The following is a 16111-nucleotide window of genomic DNA, read 5'->3' as shown; positions in this document are numbered from 1 at the left end:
ATGTACAGAGATGCGATTAATAGGCGAAAATCAGAATTAAGGGCCAAGGCCTGGGAAGATCTGGGGATAGCGGCAAAACTGAGGGATAGTAGGCTCTTTTGGGAGGTAATAAACCGACCATTTTTAAAGAGAGAAGAAAGGGGCAACATGATAGTCCATATACCGGGGGACACCTGGGTAACACATTATGGCAAAATTTTCAACCCAAATGAGGTGTTGCTAACTTCTGATGAGGAGGCTGGAGACTTTAATTTGGAGTCAGCCAAAACACTTAGCCTTTCAATCACACTCTCAGAGATAGAGATTGCCTTGAGGAAGATCACTCCATTAAAGGCCCCAGGGCCAGACACAGATCCTCTAGATTTCTTTAAACATAATGTGTTGTGTGGGCACCACTCTTATTAAATGTTTTTAGAGCAATTGTGGTGGGGCGTATCCCAACCTCCTGGCAAGAGGCGTTAGTGGTACCGATTTTTAAAAAAGGCGACAAGGGTAACCCGTGCTGCTACAGGCCGATATCTTTAATAGATGCGCTCTGCAAATTGATGGGCAGAGTGATATTGGCACGCCTCGAAACATGGGCAGAATCTGCAGGTATTATCGTGGATTCCCAGTATGGGTTTAGGAGAGGTAAGGGAACCACTGAGCAGTGTCTCAATTTGGCATTAATAATGGATAAGTACGTGAGGGCCAGGCATAGTTGTATCCACTTGGCCTTCATGGACTTATCTAGTGCCTTTGACACTGTATGTAGGGGTAAGTTGTGGCAAATTATGGAGACCATGGGGTTTGAAGAACCGCTGGTCATCCAGCTTCGTAGACTCCATGCTGCCACATCAGTGAGAGTTAGATTCGGCCTAGGTGGCGAAAAGACAAAATCTATTCCATCTACCGAAGGTGTTCGCCAGGGATGCATCTTGGCCCCTTTCTTATTCCTGGTATACACTAATGGTCTAGAAAGCTTTTTGTTGGACAGTGGTGTCGATTTTCCCCAGGCTAATGGTAAACGAATACCGATGTTGTCATATGCAGACGACACGGTCTTAATGACCCTCACCGCCAATGGCATGCAGACTTGTCTAAATGCCTTTGAAGTCTTTATGGAAGGTTTAGACCTCAGGGTCAATTTTGCTAAGTCTTTTGCTATGGCCTGCGGTCCGAAAGGGGTAAAATCTCGCAGGTACATGGTGAAGGACTCAATTATTGCGAAAGTTGACAATTTTAACTGTCTGGGTAATCTATTTAACAAAAAGCTGAATTGGGACCCCTTTATCTCAACTCGTGTACAAAAGGTTACACAATCGATTGAGGCCCTCTTCCGCTTTTCTAGTAAATCTGGTCAAAGGCCGATTGTAGAATTAAAACTCTATATAAAGCTAAATGCCTTTCTGTCGCAACATTTGGGGCAGGAGTGTGGGGGACCCAAAATTGTGACAAGAGACAAGTCATGGAAAACAAATTTATAAAGAGTCTCCTATCTGTCCCATCTGGTACCTCAAATAGCTTTTGCCATGGGGAGGTGGGTATTGAGTATGTGAGCGACATTATTCATGTGTCTCCTTTGTTGTTATGGTCTAAAGTTTGGCAATCTGAAGAACTGAAATTGACAAAGGAAATCCTGCAAGATTGCCTCAAACTTGACCACTCTATGGAGATCCCATGGCTGCTATATGTTAGGGACACTTTTTACAAGATTGGGTTGGGGCATATGTTTCAAAATCCTGATATGGGTGGTAAGGATTCCAAGTTGAAAATTAAAAATGCCTATTACACCAGTTTAGGTATCTTGAGAAATAGTGAGCGGGCACTATATAAGAGGGGTAAGCTGCAGCAGCAGTTTTACCTATCAAATATCATGCACACTCAATGGCGTATTTATTTGACCAGGTTTCGTCTTAGCTCACTACATTTTCTTTTTGCTTTTCCAAAACAAGGGGGGTGGTGTGAGAGGCTATCCCCTTCTCCCTGCAATGATAGGGTTTCACAAAGTACTCTGCACCTTATTCTTTTCTGTGCTTTGTATAAGGACCCAAGAAATCAGTTTATTAAGCCTGTTTTGTTAACCCTAGGATCCCGTTATTATAAAGAGGGCTATGAGCATTTATTGTCCTTGTCAACTCCAGTGATATGTAGTGCTGTACTTAGTTTCATTAGAGTGGCCCTCGTTATCAGAAATCGATACTGAACAGTATTATGAGTGGTAATCCTCTATAAAAGTCCACTATGTGGATTTGTTATTGAAATGCATATGCACTTTATGGAATGTGTATAAATCTGACCTGTTTGCTTCAAATGTATTGTAATCCCAATATGTAACATGTACTTTGGTTCTTAAGATAACTTTATGTTTTAATATTTTATTGATGTTTTAAATGTGTGTATACTTTTATGATTCTATTCATGAATTGAAATAAAGTTATTTGAATGGAATCGACCGCCAATATCTAGTGATATCTCTCTTAAGCAACAGGTACAAAATGCCAGCCAACAGCCTTTGGTATTGTGAATTCGCCCAAACCTGCCTGGTCCCCAAATGCTTCACCTTAGGGTCCACAGCAGGTATATGGAATAGTTATACCATGGTGTCATGAACGCTGTCAGTAGGTGAAAGAAGCAGGCCTGACCAAATAATGTGGTATTTGAAAAGTATTTAACTAAAGTAACTCATCCTGAGAAAGTTTATTTTGATACCTTGTTGGTTCTAAAATAAAACAACGATATATGTTTGATATAAAACAATTGGCCTGGAATTCAGTTCTTGAGTGTGTGAGACCAATTGCTGACTGAGTGTGTACAACAAATGCTTTACACTGTCCTCTAATACTGCCTTACTGCTCGACCAAGCTACCACTTTAGAGAGTAAGGTTATATCTACCTTTAGCCTCTGCCAAACCTCTGGGGACTGTGGACTCTGTGCACACTGTACCTTACTTTGGTCCAGTATATACAGAGCCACTTTCTTACATCAATCCATTTGAATTTGCTGATGGGAATTGATCTCTATTGGGCTATCTTCAAATATGATGTATGACTGATTTGTATAAATGTCAACTCTTCTCCTGTTTCGTAATTGATGTGTGTCAATTGTTTTATCATTGCCACTCTAGGTGGCTCAAACCAATAAAAATGTGTTCATCAAAAAAAATCCATAAAATATTTAATGTATTCATTAAAATAAAGAGGCAATAGGCTCTGCTCAAGCGTGGCTGACACACTCTATTTGATCCGACAGGTGGGAACGAGTTGTCACCAAGGTATTCAAACTGCCACCCTAGTCATATGGATGCTGCTCCCATTCAGCCTTTTTGGATAAGACGTGTCTGTGGTGAGATGGAGGGAGGGGGGTGTGAGGCGCTGGGTGAAATGTAGACAGAGGAGACATTCCTCACTATCGCGGAGGCACAGGAGGTGATTGCTGTGGGGTAAATTCCTGCAATATGCCAAACTGACGAGCATGGCATGGGATCTCTGGACAGAATTAGATTTCTTGAATAGCCGCAGCTGACGGAAACTCTCAATTATTGTGGACGGCAGGGTCAATGAGGCCCATGGTGACACACATCTATAAGACACTCAAGGCAGATAGAGTCTGGACTGAACCTGCAGCTCGGCAAGCATGGGGGAGGAACTCGCTGCACACCTGACTCATTTGGAATTGATGGAGCATGATTTTTGTAAATTAAATCTGCTCAAAGTAATCTGCCCGTAAAAGTGAATTAAACTAATTAGGATGGATTATCTCTAACACATGAAAATAAAGAGTACAACGTGAAAATGTGTAAAGGAAAACTCGACAAGTGTTTCCCCAAAGTAATGAAATTAATATAGATGATAAATATATGTTGGTAGTTGTGAAATATAGGTGAGTAGTAATTAATTAATAATTGAGGAATATCCTGTCTGTCTAATTGAATTTGATTTATGTCTCCTGAAATGCAGAGACACGACAAGCTCGAGAGAAAAGCTTTTATTCTTCCTGAAAGTCTTTATAAATCTTTTAGAAATAATTCTCTTTTTGCTAAAATAATGTAGGTCTTAGAAATGTTAGAGGATGTGCTTCTGTCCTTCGAAAGTTTCAAATGTTTTCCTTAGCATGCAGATATTAGCCTATTTCTGAATAAATTTTTTAGGGTTATTCCTGTCTAAGCAAGAGAGGAGGTTTTTTTTAGTATAAACTGTTTCATCATTTAGAAACTTATGTATCGAGTATTTCCTTTTCTTTCCTCGAGAACTGATGTAATCCATTAGGACAATAGTCGTTTAGAAATGTGAGTAAAATAGAGCTCAGACGATTGTCACCTGATGGGACTTGTCCAATAGTGACTGAAAGGAAGAGAGAAAATGAAACATTTATTGGAGATCAGAGAGTGAAGTACTAGAAGAGCGTGTGTGAGAAAATGTTCATCGGCTCGTTCACAAGATTGGTGACCTGACCCTGCGTCTGTGGTGTGCTGAATGCCGTGCTGATCCTTTTACTCTGGTCGGTGTGATTTCCTACAATACCAAAAGGCTTTCCGAATTACTTTGCACATCATCGGCTAGTAATACTGCTTATGCTATACTATACACTTTCGGCCGAGGGGTTAGCTTTTCAGACTGAATGCACGCTGTGCATCAGTAATTCTAGGTTCGTATGAGAAACTGATAATCTTGCATATTTGCATTTGCAATGGTTTTTCTCTCTCTTTCACTCCTCTATACCCTTTTTGTTGATGTATTTTGATATGAGTTGCTTCGTATTGTGAATTTATTCTGTAACATTGGTTCTAAGTGAATATTATAATTTGTGTACTTGCGTTTGACCATTCATATTATGAAATAACAAGAAGAAATAATAAGACAAGAATACTGTCTGTCCTTATTCATGAGTTATTTTGTTATGTTATTGATAATTACTGATATTTCGTTTTTCCTTCATGGTGGGTTCTCATGAGGGAATAGCATTCCGATTTTCATTACTTAGTCCCTTTTAGCTCTACCAAAGATTCATCGGAGTACCTTTGTTACAGCTAACTGTGTGATAATGACTTATGGGCCTGTCAGAGTTACATTTCGAATTAAAGTGTAACGGTTAGTGTGGGACATAAGATGATAAAATCCCTCACCGCTTCCGCTGCATCAGAATTAAGCGTGGCCTGAATACTGGTGAAGAAAGTCTTGTGCAACTCTAGATTTAAATGTGACCACACGGGGGGCGTGGCCAAGATGGCGGGGTGAGCGGACGCTTCTTCCCGCAGCTCCTCCGGCCCGACTAGGCCCGAGCCCTTTTTCGGGATAGTCTACATGTTGGGTGACAAATTATTGTTGAACTGGTGGGACCTCCTGGGGATGAGACTAAGTGGAGGGAGAAATAAGACTAAATTCTTTGATGTGTATCACTGATGATGGAATTGCACAGCGACTGTACCTTTGTCTGTTACTGTTGTTGTTATTGTTTTCCTTTTCATTGGCAGGGATCCACATGCAAATGTATACTACTAACGCAACATTTTGTTTAGCCCTAACCTTGGGCTAATTGCTGAACAATGGGCAATAAAAAGAATGAAATAATTATAATAATTATAATAATAATAATGATATTAATAATAATAATAATGAGGTGATGAATGATTGTAAGGACAGAAGTTATATTTGAACATTGACTTGGAAAAAAGATGAGGCAAGGCTGAAAATTATCAAAATATTCACTCTCATTAAGGATAGTCCAATAATGGAGATACCCAGGACAGGTAATAAAAAGCAACGGTAGTGGAAAAGGAAGATGAAGCTGGAGAGCAAGCACTGTATGTAGTGTTTATACAGGGGACGGGGACGACTGGGCCCGCCTTGCAGGCCGCGTGTGGCGCGTGATATGTATAAATGTATATCTTTATATATGTAAAGCATAAACTTAGATGGTCTATAATCAAGAATGGAATATGTGCAAGGATCCAAGGAGATGATTCAGAATTGTTTCAAAGGAGAAGAATATAGTGGCAGCCAACTGCTATCCATGAACGATGTAGTGTTAGATGTGAGACCACAGGTCTTGTAGTCTAGACCTTAAATCTCACCTGCGCAGCGGGTTCAGGATGTTCTCTCCAGCCAGGTTGACAACAGCGTCACAGGGAGGCAAGCCATTAGCCTCGAGGTTGCCCTGAAATGAGAAAAGCATGAAGTCACGTCTCATTGCTTCCTCCAGAAAAATAGTGTGACCCACCCGGATTATCATCAGTGCCCCGATACTGGTTATGGAACTTACATGGAAAACATGTGTGGTTTTTTAGGTGTGCATACTACACAGATGAAAGTGTAGTACGAAACCTGCTAATGTTCAACGCTGAGGCATCAGCCAACATACATAGCCCACAAAATTACCTCACGGACCCTAATCTGTTGGCATTATCCCCACGTGTGCTCGATGTGAGCAATTAAAATGTAAACATCAAAGCCTATCTATACTATGTAAATGTCTGCATATGCAGCAATTACACCACAAACTATGCTAAGCAGCTCCCTTCCATTCCAAATGATCCACATTGACCAAAGTAGGACGGAAACACCGCAGGTCAGCAGTAGTGACGAAGGTTGCAGTCCCATCTGGAATCAAACAAGTCATCCCCAAGCAGACTAGTATTCAACAGCAAGGTGTTAAAGTTATAATGCGGTACACAAAACAAAAGTTCCAGTGTGGGAACCTGACACACATTTAAATATAATAAATCAGCAGTGCGTTCAAAGTGAAAATGTCAACGGGGTAAGAAAAAAACATAATATTCCAGCATTGAATTAATCTGGGCCCTCAGGATGAAGGCCCGCCCTATACATACCGTACATAACATAATTAATCATAAATATTGGCAAACTCTTTACGGAATGGAAGCTTGTTATGCAACAAAACAAACAAGGGTCCGTGCCAGTCAAATGGAAGTCACAAACAGGGCATTGGTAAAGTCTGCTGTATATCATCTGATATGGTTCTCAGCTTCTACGCCTCAAGGTTGACAGGTCAAGGGCGTGAAAAGGGGTTTGGAAGCAGAGAAAATGGAAGGTCGACATACTTATTCAAAGTCACATATAAAACCAGGCTTAACCTCAAATACGTGGAACCCTTCAATATCAAGGGCAAACAAAACTCAGGGTTCTACCCATTTAGTTAAATCCCAATAAAATAAAATAAAACCCAGGTAAACCGTTCAGGTTAAGCGTAAATGCACCCCAGGTGACCCAGTGAATCGCTGGGATTCCCTACCCAACAGGCCAGAAGTTCGATAATAGTCATTTCCATTTTGCAGCCTCTTCATTCTTTGCCTGTTTCTTACCCAGGTGATCTGCCCTTCCACAGGCTGGCGGGAGACAATAGTGACCTCATGACCTCTGCTCTTCAGGAGGCGGCTCAAAGAACGGCCCACAAATCCTGTCCCACCACCTGATGAGAAAAAAAGACAGTGTGTTACATCTGGCTAAACAACTGTGCTGATTTAGTCTACATCACGGAATTCTCGGTGCTGGGTTGTCTGTGGCTCTCACAGACTCAGTTAGGCCTACGAGGCATAAGCTGGCGCAAAAATCCCAATGCAAATAGCATTTGGGTTTTTGTGCTCACTCAATACCTGTGCTAGGTGTTCTTTAACCTGGCCATCCTTCACCCTCCTTTCCGGTCCTCTTGAGTTCTCAGTACTCCTTTGAGCACTATAAAGAGCAATTTCCTTTATCTGTCATTTGACCATCTGGGTTTTCGTTTTTTCTTAGTTCCATCATCTACACACTCCTCACACTGTGAAGAACTACTATAGAGTGTCGTAGATGCTGTATTGGACCACTCCACAGATTTAATCTAGAAAGTTTACACAAGTGACTTTATACAGGCCTGTAAATCTGTGCCAGTGGTGCTAACACATTTGAAGCAATTTTATGTCTTTTAATCACAAAACAAAAGCATTTTTAACTTTGTACCTTATTTCAAATTGTTTTATGTATGTAAAATCTCTGAAATTAACCTTTAAGGTTCTGAATGCAATGGTTTTAATTAATCATGCATAATAAATGGACTTCCTCACACTGTGCTTTCTTCTGATGTTTGTATTATTGAATTTTGGATGTCCTCTCGTTTTCATCCCCTGATTTCTCCCAATTCCTTTCCTTCCTTGCCCATTACTCTTCCGAGTTTTCGCCTGTTTTTTAACCTTCATACACGTATGCCTATTCCCCTTGCATCAGTATCACAATATTATGCATCATCATATTTCTGTTTCCGCTTTTCAACACTTATGAAACGTACCCTTTTATTACTTTCTAAGCTTTCGAAATCCTTAGCAAGCTCTTATTTTCTGGCATATTTTCCTATTGGTTTATGGGCCAAGCAGTCCTCTCTCCTTTTCAATCCACACAGAATGCGGTTATCTGCCTAATCACCTGTGTCTCCTGCTTCGCATATCTCACTGAAAACAGGTAGCTTGGCCTTCTTAGTTTGTACCATTTGTCTCATGTCTTTTTCATAACGATAGCGGCACATGCTCCCTCGATGTGAATGAGTTCCTGAGGTTGCTCTCTATGCGTCTTTACGAAATCAATAATTATTCTCCAAAGTTGGCCAAAATTGCCAAATCTCTTGGTTTCTTAATAAACTCTAATTTCGATATGAAAACACACATCTAACACAGTTCAGCCAGATCAGCTCTCTCTGAAATAAACCGACCTAAGCAATTACCAAAAGAGACTTATGAACTCTAATTCAAGGTATTGGAATCTCAAAAATGCACTATGGAAATGCACTTCTCAAACCAGCTCAAAAGTGGGATAGCAGTGTGCTTTAAGTGTGTGAAGAGTAAGGTGCTTAAGCCCCTGCACACACTATTTTCTGGAGCACGCCTCGTATCAGCCAATTTCCTTTCTGAATATGGAGACTAAACTGCTATCCAAGATCTTGGCAAATCGCCTTTCGCAGGTAACAGAGGTGGTAGTGACTCCGATCAGTGGGGGTTCATGCTGCATAGGTGTACACACCACAATCTCTGGCAGCTCTTTGATTGCCAGGCTCGGCAGCTTCATATTGAGGAACCGACCTTTCTCTTGGTGTTTGATTCTATGGAGTGGCCCTAACTGTGGGCTCTTCTTGAGCATATGAGCTTTGGTCTGGGATTCTGGGTTTGGCTCCTGTATCGTGGATCAACGGCTATGGTGAGGCGGAGCGGGGTACTGTCAGATGAGTTTGAGCTGGGTCAGGGTACACTGCTCTTTGCAGTGGCAATGGAAATGCTGGCAGCCTGGGTCTGGCGGGATGCACAGTTGTGAGGTATCAGCTGGGATGAGAACTGGGAGGATGTGATCTCCCTGTTCGCAGATGATGTTCTACTTGGCAGAAACAGACGCAAGATGCTGAGGGTTATGGAAATCCTGCACATTTTCTCGCTTTTCTTCTGCATTACGGTTAGCTGGGGTAAATCCATAGCATAGTTCAAGTTCAAGTTCAGGAATTTATATAGCACACTACTCACCCAGAGGGTCTCAAGGTGCTTGTTTGGGGGGGGGGGGGTCATTATTTGCCGAATAGCCAGGTGTCCAGTTAGACGCCTGTCCAGTTAGACGTCACAGGGGGCATTGACTCTGGCAGTTGGTGTGGTCTGACCTCGGGTTTACTTACCTGGGAGTAATTGTGACTGATGACTGCAATTTTTCTATAAGGAATGCAGGGCAGATACTACAGAACTTTTGTAGGGACATGGAGCACTTGCTGCGGATGCCCCTGTCCTTACAGGGTAGGGCGGCTCTCTACAAGATGATTAAGCTCCTCAAGTTCCTCTAGATGGTGCTAAACTCCCTATTTGAGGTTACGGACCATGTTTTTTGCGTACTGGATGCAGAGGTTTGGGTTCTTCACTGGGATGGGGGTGTCCAGAAAATCGCTCTTGGGACATTGGTGTGCCTTCCAGTAGATAGGTGCATTGCCCTTCCAGATTTGCAGTTGTATTACTGGGCTGCGCACTGGTTGCTGATCAAATGCTGCTCGTTTGCAGATCAGGGAGATCCAGTACTGAAGGCTGACCATAGGGTGCTGTGGCTGTATGGCTTCAAGCGATGGATCTACGGGGCAGGGAGGGAGTTGACCAGACTGCCACTGTGGTGCGTCACCTGGCGGCGTGCGACATCCTGTATGGGCTGGGTGGGTCAGTTAACTCTGCTGTGGTACTTGAGTGCTGGCGGAGTTCTGCAAGGAGCTCACAGGTGCTTGGAGCGGATTGGCATCTCCAAGATAGAGGACCCTTTTTGGTAGCAAGGATTGCCTGACTTTTTCAGACCTGCAGGACCAATACGAGATGCAGGGAGAGAGGGGGCAGTTTCTGTGTTACCTGCAAATTTGAGCTATCTGGAGGCGGAGAATCTCCTGTCCGCAGCACTTAGAAGATGTGAGCCCATTGTAATATCGTACATTGGCTGCTTTGACGGTATGCTGCCTCGTAGTTCTACTCTACACTGCTTAGCAATAAGTGGACCCGGCTGCAGCAGCTATTTGACACTTGGGAAGGAGATATGGGGGGCCTAGAGGACAACGAGTGGGGTGCGGCCTGTATGAATGCGGGGTAGCTGGCTATCCATCCGGGGTTCCAACTTTTTCAATTAAAGCTGCTGCACAGGGCATATTCCACATGCATCTGGTTGATGGGGAGGTGTGATTCGAATTGTTGCCTGAGGGGTTGTGGGCAGCAGAGTACACTTTTACACATGCTTTGGTGGTGCCCACACCGGTAAGGCCCTTCTGGAAAGAGGTCTATGGTAGGCTCTCGGGCAATGGGGGAGGCCCCAGGATGCTTGTTTCAGGTAAGACCTGGCTTGGCAGTTTGAGCCTGGACTGTTCCCATGAGGCACAGGGTCAAGACTGATTTGCATGTAGCTGGGTCTGAACTGAGGTGGTGAAGTGAGATAAATAATGATTCTTGTTGCAGACTTCTTCCTCAGTAAGGCGAGCAAGATTGAAGCAGATCTTAAATCAACCCTAATCGAACCCGCACCCTCTCCTGACTCCTCTTTACCCACGCTGCCATGTCTCTCCCACAAAAACAATGCCTCCTGGAGTCAATTCTCATCCCTTAATAACACTGCCATCCTCACATTCTCTCGACCCTGAAACCTTCTAATCACTTTAATGATCCTCTTCCCCCTAACTTCTTCAAAGAAATGATAGGATCACTAGTCCAGCTCTGGACCAAGATCATCAACGCCTCCCTTCTTCAAGGTGAAATCCCCGACTGCCTGAAGACTGGCCTTGTGCTCCCTATTCTCAAAACACACACGGCGGACCCTGAAGATCTGAATAACTACCGTCCAATCACAAACCTCCATTCCCTTGCAAAACGCCCGGAGAAATGTGTTCATGAACAACTGCACAAACACATTGAGCAATTCCAACTTCTCTGCCAATTCCAATCAGGCTTCGGCACAGGCCACAGCACTGAAACGGCCATCACTCATATTGTGGATGATGCTCTCACTCTGCTTGACCAGAATGAAACCTGCCTACTAATACTAATTGATCTCTCATCTGCATTCGACACTGTCAAACATGACAATCTACTTAACCTCCTGGAATGCAGAATGGGGTTCTCAGGCACGATCCTTAAATGGTTTGCCTCTTTTCTCAACAACAAAACGCAGAGAGTCAAATCCAATCAAACTCTATCCAACTCCAGCCCCTGCACTCTGGGTGTCCCCCAAGGCTCCCCCCTCTCCCTCACACTCTTTCACCTTTTCATTGAACCTCTGACTGTAATCCTCAAAGCATCCAAAATAGAATATCACATGTATGCGGATGACACCCAACTGTACATGAAAATAGCCTCCCCCGAAGACATCAAGTCACTCAACGGAACCCTACTCAAAACCCTAAATTGGCTAACCACCAACCCCCTCAAACTAAACGCCCTCAAGACGGAATTCCTCCTCATCTAACCCACTAAGCAAACCCCCACTGTTTTGAAATATCTAAGTAACCTCACCGCTCTCTACTGCACACCACACATAATTGACTCCACAAAATCCCTGGGAGTGGTGTTAGATAGGAACCTTAACATGAAGATCACATTTTAGCATTGACCAAAGGAGCAAACTTCCAAATAAGCATCCTAAGAAAACTCAAACCTTACCTTCCCCATGATGACTTCAAATCGGCGGTGCAAGCACTAGTCATCTCTAGACTTGAATACGGCAGTGCTACCCTTTACGGACTGCCAAAACTCAGCTTAACCCATCTCAGAGCCTCTCAACCGCTCAACTGGCTTCCATTTGAGGCAAGCTTCCATTTAAAAATTGCATGCATGACCCACAGAGTCCTACACTTCAATACCCCACTCTACCTGAAAAACAAGCTCAAACTATCCAGTTGTAACCGGCCCTCAAGGAGCACCAGCACACTGCTGCTTAACCTCTTCCATGCTCATGACGAGCTCTGCTCGTCATGAGGCACGGTTGAGCTGCACTCATGACGAGCTGAGCTCATCATGACCGTTGGAACGTTTGCACGAGGGGATAATTTCCCCCGCTGTGCTGAACATTCCAAAACGGATGTGGTTGTGACAAGCTCCGCTCATCATGAGTGCAGCAGCACTGTGCCTCATGACGAGCCGAGCTCGTCACAAGCGCGCGCGGCCCCCTTGCCCCCCGCAGCGAAGGGGCTAGGCTGAAGATATTTAAAAAACTGAAAACATACAATCGTACATTCTCTGGTATTATCCAGAGAATCTGGAACTCCCTACCCGTGGAAACAAGACTGATTCCCTCAACATTTGCCTTCAAAAGGGAAGTTAAGGCCCTCCTCATGAACAAGGTGCTGTGTTCGTTTTTCTCCTCATGCCTCAGATCTAGTTTAGCTGTCTTAGATACTACATGTGTTAGCTACTACCTGACATTTGTTACGGCTGTGTTGCCCGCCACTATGTCATGCTGCAACTGTTGTATATTGCTTCTCCTGTACCTTCTGTATATTATTTTTCTTCCCTTTCTCCTACAGCTATCTTACTATGTTTTCCGCAACCCGTATGTAAAGAGCTCCGATACCCGCTTGGGCCATGTTCACGCTACACAAAACTTTTTAAATAAATAAATAAATAAATGATGATGGGTGCAACCCAGATCTGTGACTCTGTGACTGGGGTGTAGGGGGAGAGGAGTGTCTGAAAAGTTTCTGCGCTCCGTCCATCGTCTCCTTGTGTTTGCTTAGGAGGCCCTTGGTGCTCGCTCCCCCGTTGGTCTGCCTGGGCTCCTAGGGGGAGGTGAGGTGAGGCTGAATAGGTATACACTACTGCTCTGCAATATTTGGGACTGTGCAATACTTTTGACGTTGTGGTATTGGGAAGCTAATATGGAGCTCTGTAAGCGGGACGAGGGACATATTTTAACTTTTGAGAAAATCATTTTTAATGTGCTTTCCAAGGAGTGTTGGGTCACTGCAAAGTTTGCTCAAAGGAATACGGGCGTACAGTTTTACATTACTTCTATGAGAAAGAGGACATGAAATCTTGTTTTGTATCCTTACTATATTGTTGTGGGTCCAGACTTTGTCTTACTGGGGGGTTTGAGGTGCGTTTGTGAAGTATGCATGTGGTTGAATTGTTCCTGAAAGGGAAACTTGACATTAGACAGTTGTAATGCGGGCCTTATTAGTTGGCTAATAAATTCTGATATATGTAATATGTCCTTTTAATGCAAATATTTGAATCATGAGTTTACTGAGAAATATCACTATGTCAAACCTGCGATATTTAGCAGGGGAAATGCCCATCCTTTACCAGAATATATGGATTTTGGTGCAGTAAACACACAAATCCATGTTATTCCCCAAAAACTCATGATTATTGCACCTGATAAATAACTCACATTTCGGTGTGGGAAACAGCATTTACAACAAGGGCTTAAGCATGCGTGCCGTTTACCCGCAAGAGAAAACACTGCTTCCCTTAACCATGCATATGTGTGGTTAAGGCAGTCGGTGTTCTAGCTGTCAGGGTGCATGGGCAGGGAGAGGAACTTAAAGGATTGTGGAATGAAGGACTGGGACGCAGCTTGGTAAGTTGAGCTGGGGGAGGTGGGTAGAGGTCTTAGGGGTGGGGGCTGGTTTTAGGGCCTCGGGGGCAGAGCAGCGCTACGCCCCCCCCCCCCCCCCCCCCCCACCGTCCGCAGCTCCCTCGGCGTCTTTGAACTTAAGTAAACTGAATCAGTTTACTTTAGTTTACAGACGCCGATGGAGAACTGACAATCATGTCAGTCAACATGACGTTGGACCCCCCACCAGAGTCTGTAGAGGGTGAGCGGTCCGACGTCATTTTGACTGACATGATTGTCAGATCAGGGGCAACAGGCAGCAGCACAACACAAATGCGCATGAGTGGGGACGGAGGACGAATTTTCACACCGTACCCACTCATGCGCACTAGTGTCTTCTCTGCTGGCGCATGCCCATTAGGAGAGCGAGGGTTAAGCAAAGGCTCAAACCTCGGTCTCCTAATGGGCAGGCGGGCGAGTAGTAATTGTGCCCTAAGCCAATCTTGGCGCTGCTGGCAGCGCCAGGATTGGCTGAGAGGGGTAGCCAGTCCACTCCAGTGCCGTTCGTGAAGGTGCCAAGGAGAGCAGAGATGGCGCGGACCGGCCGTGAGGTACGTTTTTTTTTTATATTTAATTTCCCGATTCCCCAGCGCGACGCGCGATTGCGACTTTCAAAGTAGGTAGTGGAAACAGTCATCCCACTAGACCAATTTCAGGGCATGCAAGGTAGTGTAAGGTGCATACAGTGAGCCACGTGATGATGTGGTGGCAGAAAAGCATACAAAAAGTGTATACTCAGACCGATATTGACGTGAGAGAAAATAATCCAGCCTGATGGATAGAGCGCCTTACCTCTTTCACATACACTGTGCAAACTTCTTTTTCATATCCAGCTTTGCATCAAATGCAGTGGACGTATAAAAGGACTGGGGACAGATAACAAAACATGTTTTGATGGAGCCAGTACTTGCCTTGAGGCCAGACCTCCCGCGCGAGACCCCTCCCCCCCCCCCCCCCCGCAATTGCGCTGGACATTATGTGTATGACGGTAGGCGTATGTCAGAAAGTTTTAGATTTACCCCTTTTGTGTTACCTGGGACCCAGGTTGTTTAAATCAGACCTTGACCAAGTGTGATCTAATGACATTAAACCGTGTATGAATACATTTAAAAAATATGTTTTAAGTTCCCTAATGTACCCATGAAAGACTTGTCTGCTTGTACTAAGTTCCCCAGTGTCTGCAGCACTGCTCACAGCATACCTGCCCAGATCATGACCGGGAACTCCCTACAGGGCACTGCTGCTGGGCTATCACTGCACATATCGCAACGCACTTCATTTCCCTTTTGAAAGTTATTCACACGCTCGCACCACTCCCTGCTCTAACTGCACGCACACTCAATTGTAAATCCCTATCCTTGCGCCACCCACACAGTGCTTTTCTAGATTTTAGAGACCCTGCCTGCAGCACATGAGATACCCTTGAAAAGGAAGCGATTACCCGCCAGAGTGATGGTTCACACATGGAAGCAACCAGAGCATGTACCTGGGCAGATGTGATTACCAGTGCACGAGCACCAACAGGCTGGGTTGGACCGAGGAGTTTAAAAATATCCCCACACCAGTACAGTTACCGAGATCCCCCGGTCTGTTCTAGAGCAGCAAACCTGGCACAGACACATGTGGTCGCTGTAACCCTGTGACACGTACATCCCAGTGATGCTGTATTATAGGCACATCCGCCAAAAAGTGTCTGCTTATGTGTACTTTCATTTTTATTTCTTAAACACAACCCCTCGGATTGTCAATGAGGCAACAAAAGAACAAAGCTGCTGTGCTTGGCGCCAGCTGTTTCTAAAACGTTTGTGTGCTCAGCCCTCCATCTTGGAGTATTCAGATCTCTGGAAATATTTACACATATGCATGATTAACAAACGTACTAGTTTGATAAATATTTAATTGCAGTCACACTGCAGCTTGTTCTGCATTCGGTAATATTATTTAAGTACCAAGATTATGGTTTACTGTGGATAAGGGTTTTAAAGCTGCAAACGGTGATGTATGCCTTACATTAAAAAAAATCCATTGATAGCACAAA

At 44.1% G+C, this 16111-nt stretch overlaps 1 protein-coding gene across 1 annotated transcript in view; it reads right to left on the bottom strand.

Annotated features, from left to right (window-relative positions):
- LOC147665775 (epimerase family protein SDR39U1-like) overlaps nt 1-16111 on the bottom strand; it is a 93890-nt gene that overhangs the window by 71901 nt on the left and 5878 nt on the right. Inside the window, exons 2-3 of the mRNA XM_086949494.1 lie at nt 7302-7408; nt 6054-6136 (exon numbers count right to left, since the gene is read on the bottom strand). Coding sequence (XP_086805620.1) covers nt 6054-6136; nt 7302-7408 — 190 coding nt within the window. The remainder of the gene's footprint in view (nt 1-6053; nt 6137-7301; nt 7409-16111) is intronic.

This window comes from Lissotriton vulgaris, unplaced genomic scaffold (assembly GCF_964263255.1).
Source record: "Lissotriton vulgaris unplaced genomic scaffold, aLisVul1.2 SCAFFOLD_622, whole genome shotgun sequence".
Taxonomy (NCBI): Eukaryota; Metazoa; Chordata; class Amphibia; order Caudata; family Salamandridae; genus Lissotriton; species Lissotriton vulgaris.
Note: the sequence above shows the minus strand (reverse complement) of the source record. Positions and strands in the feature narration are given on the sequence as shown.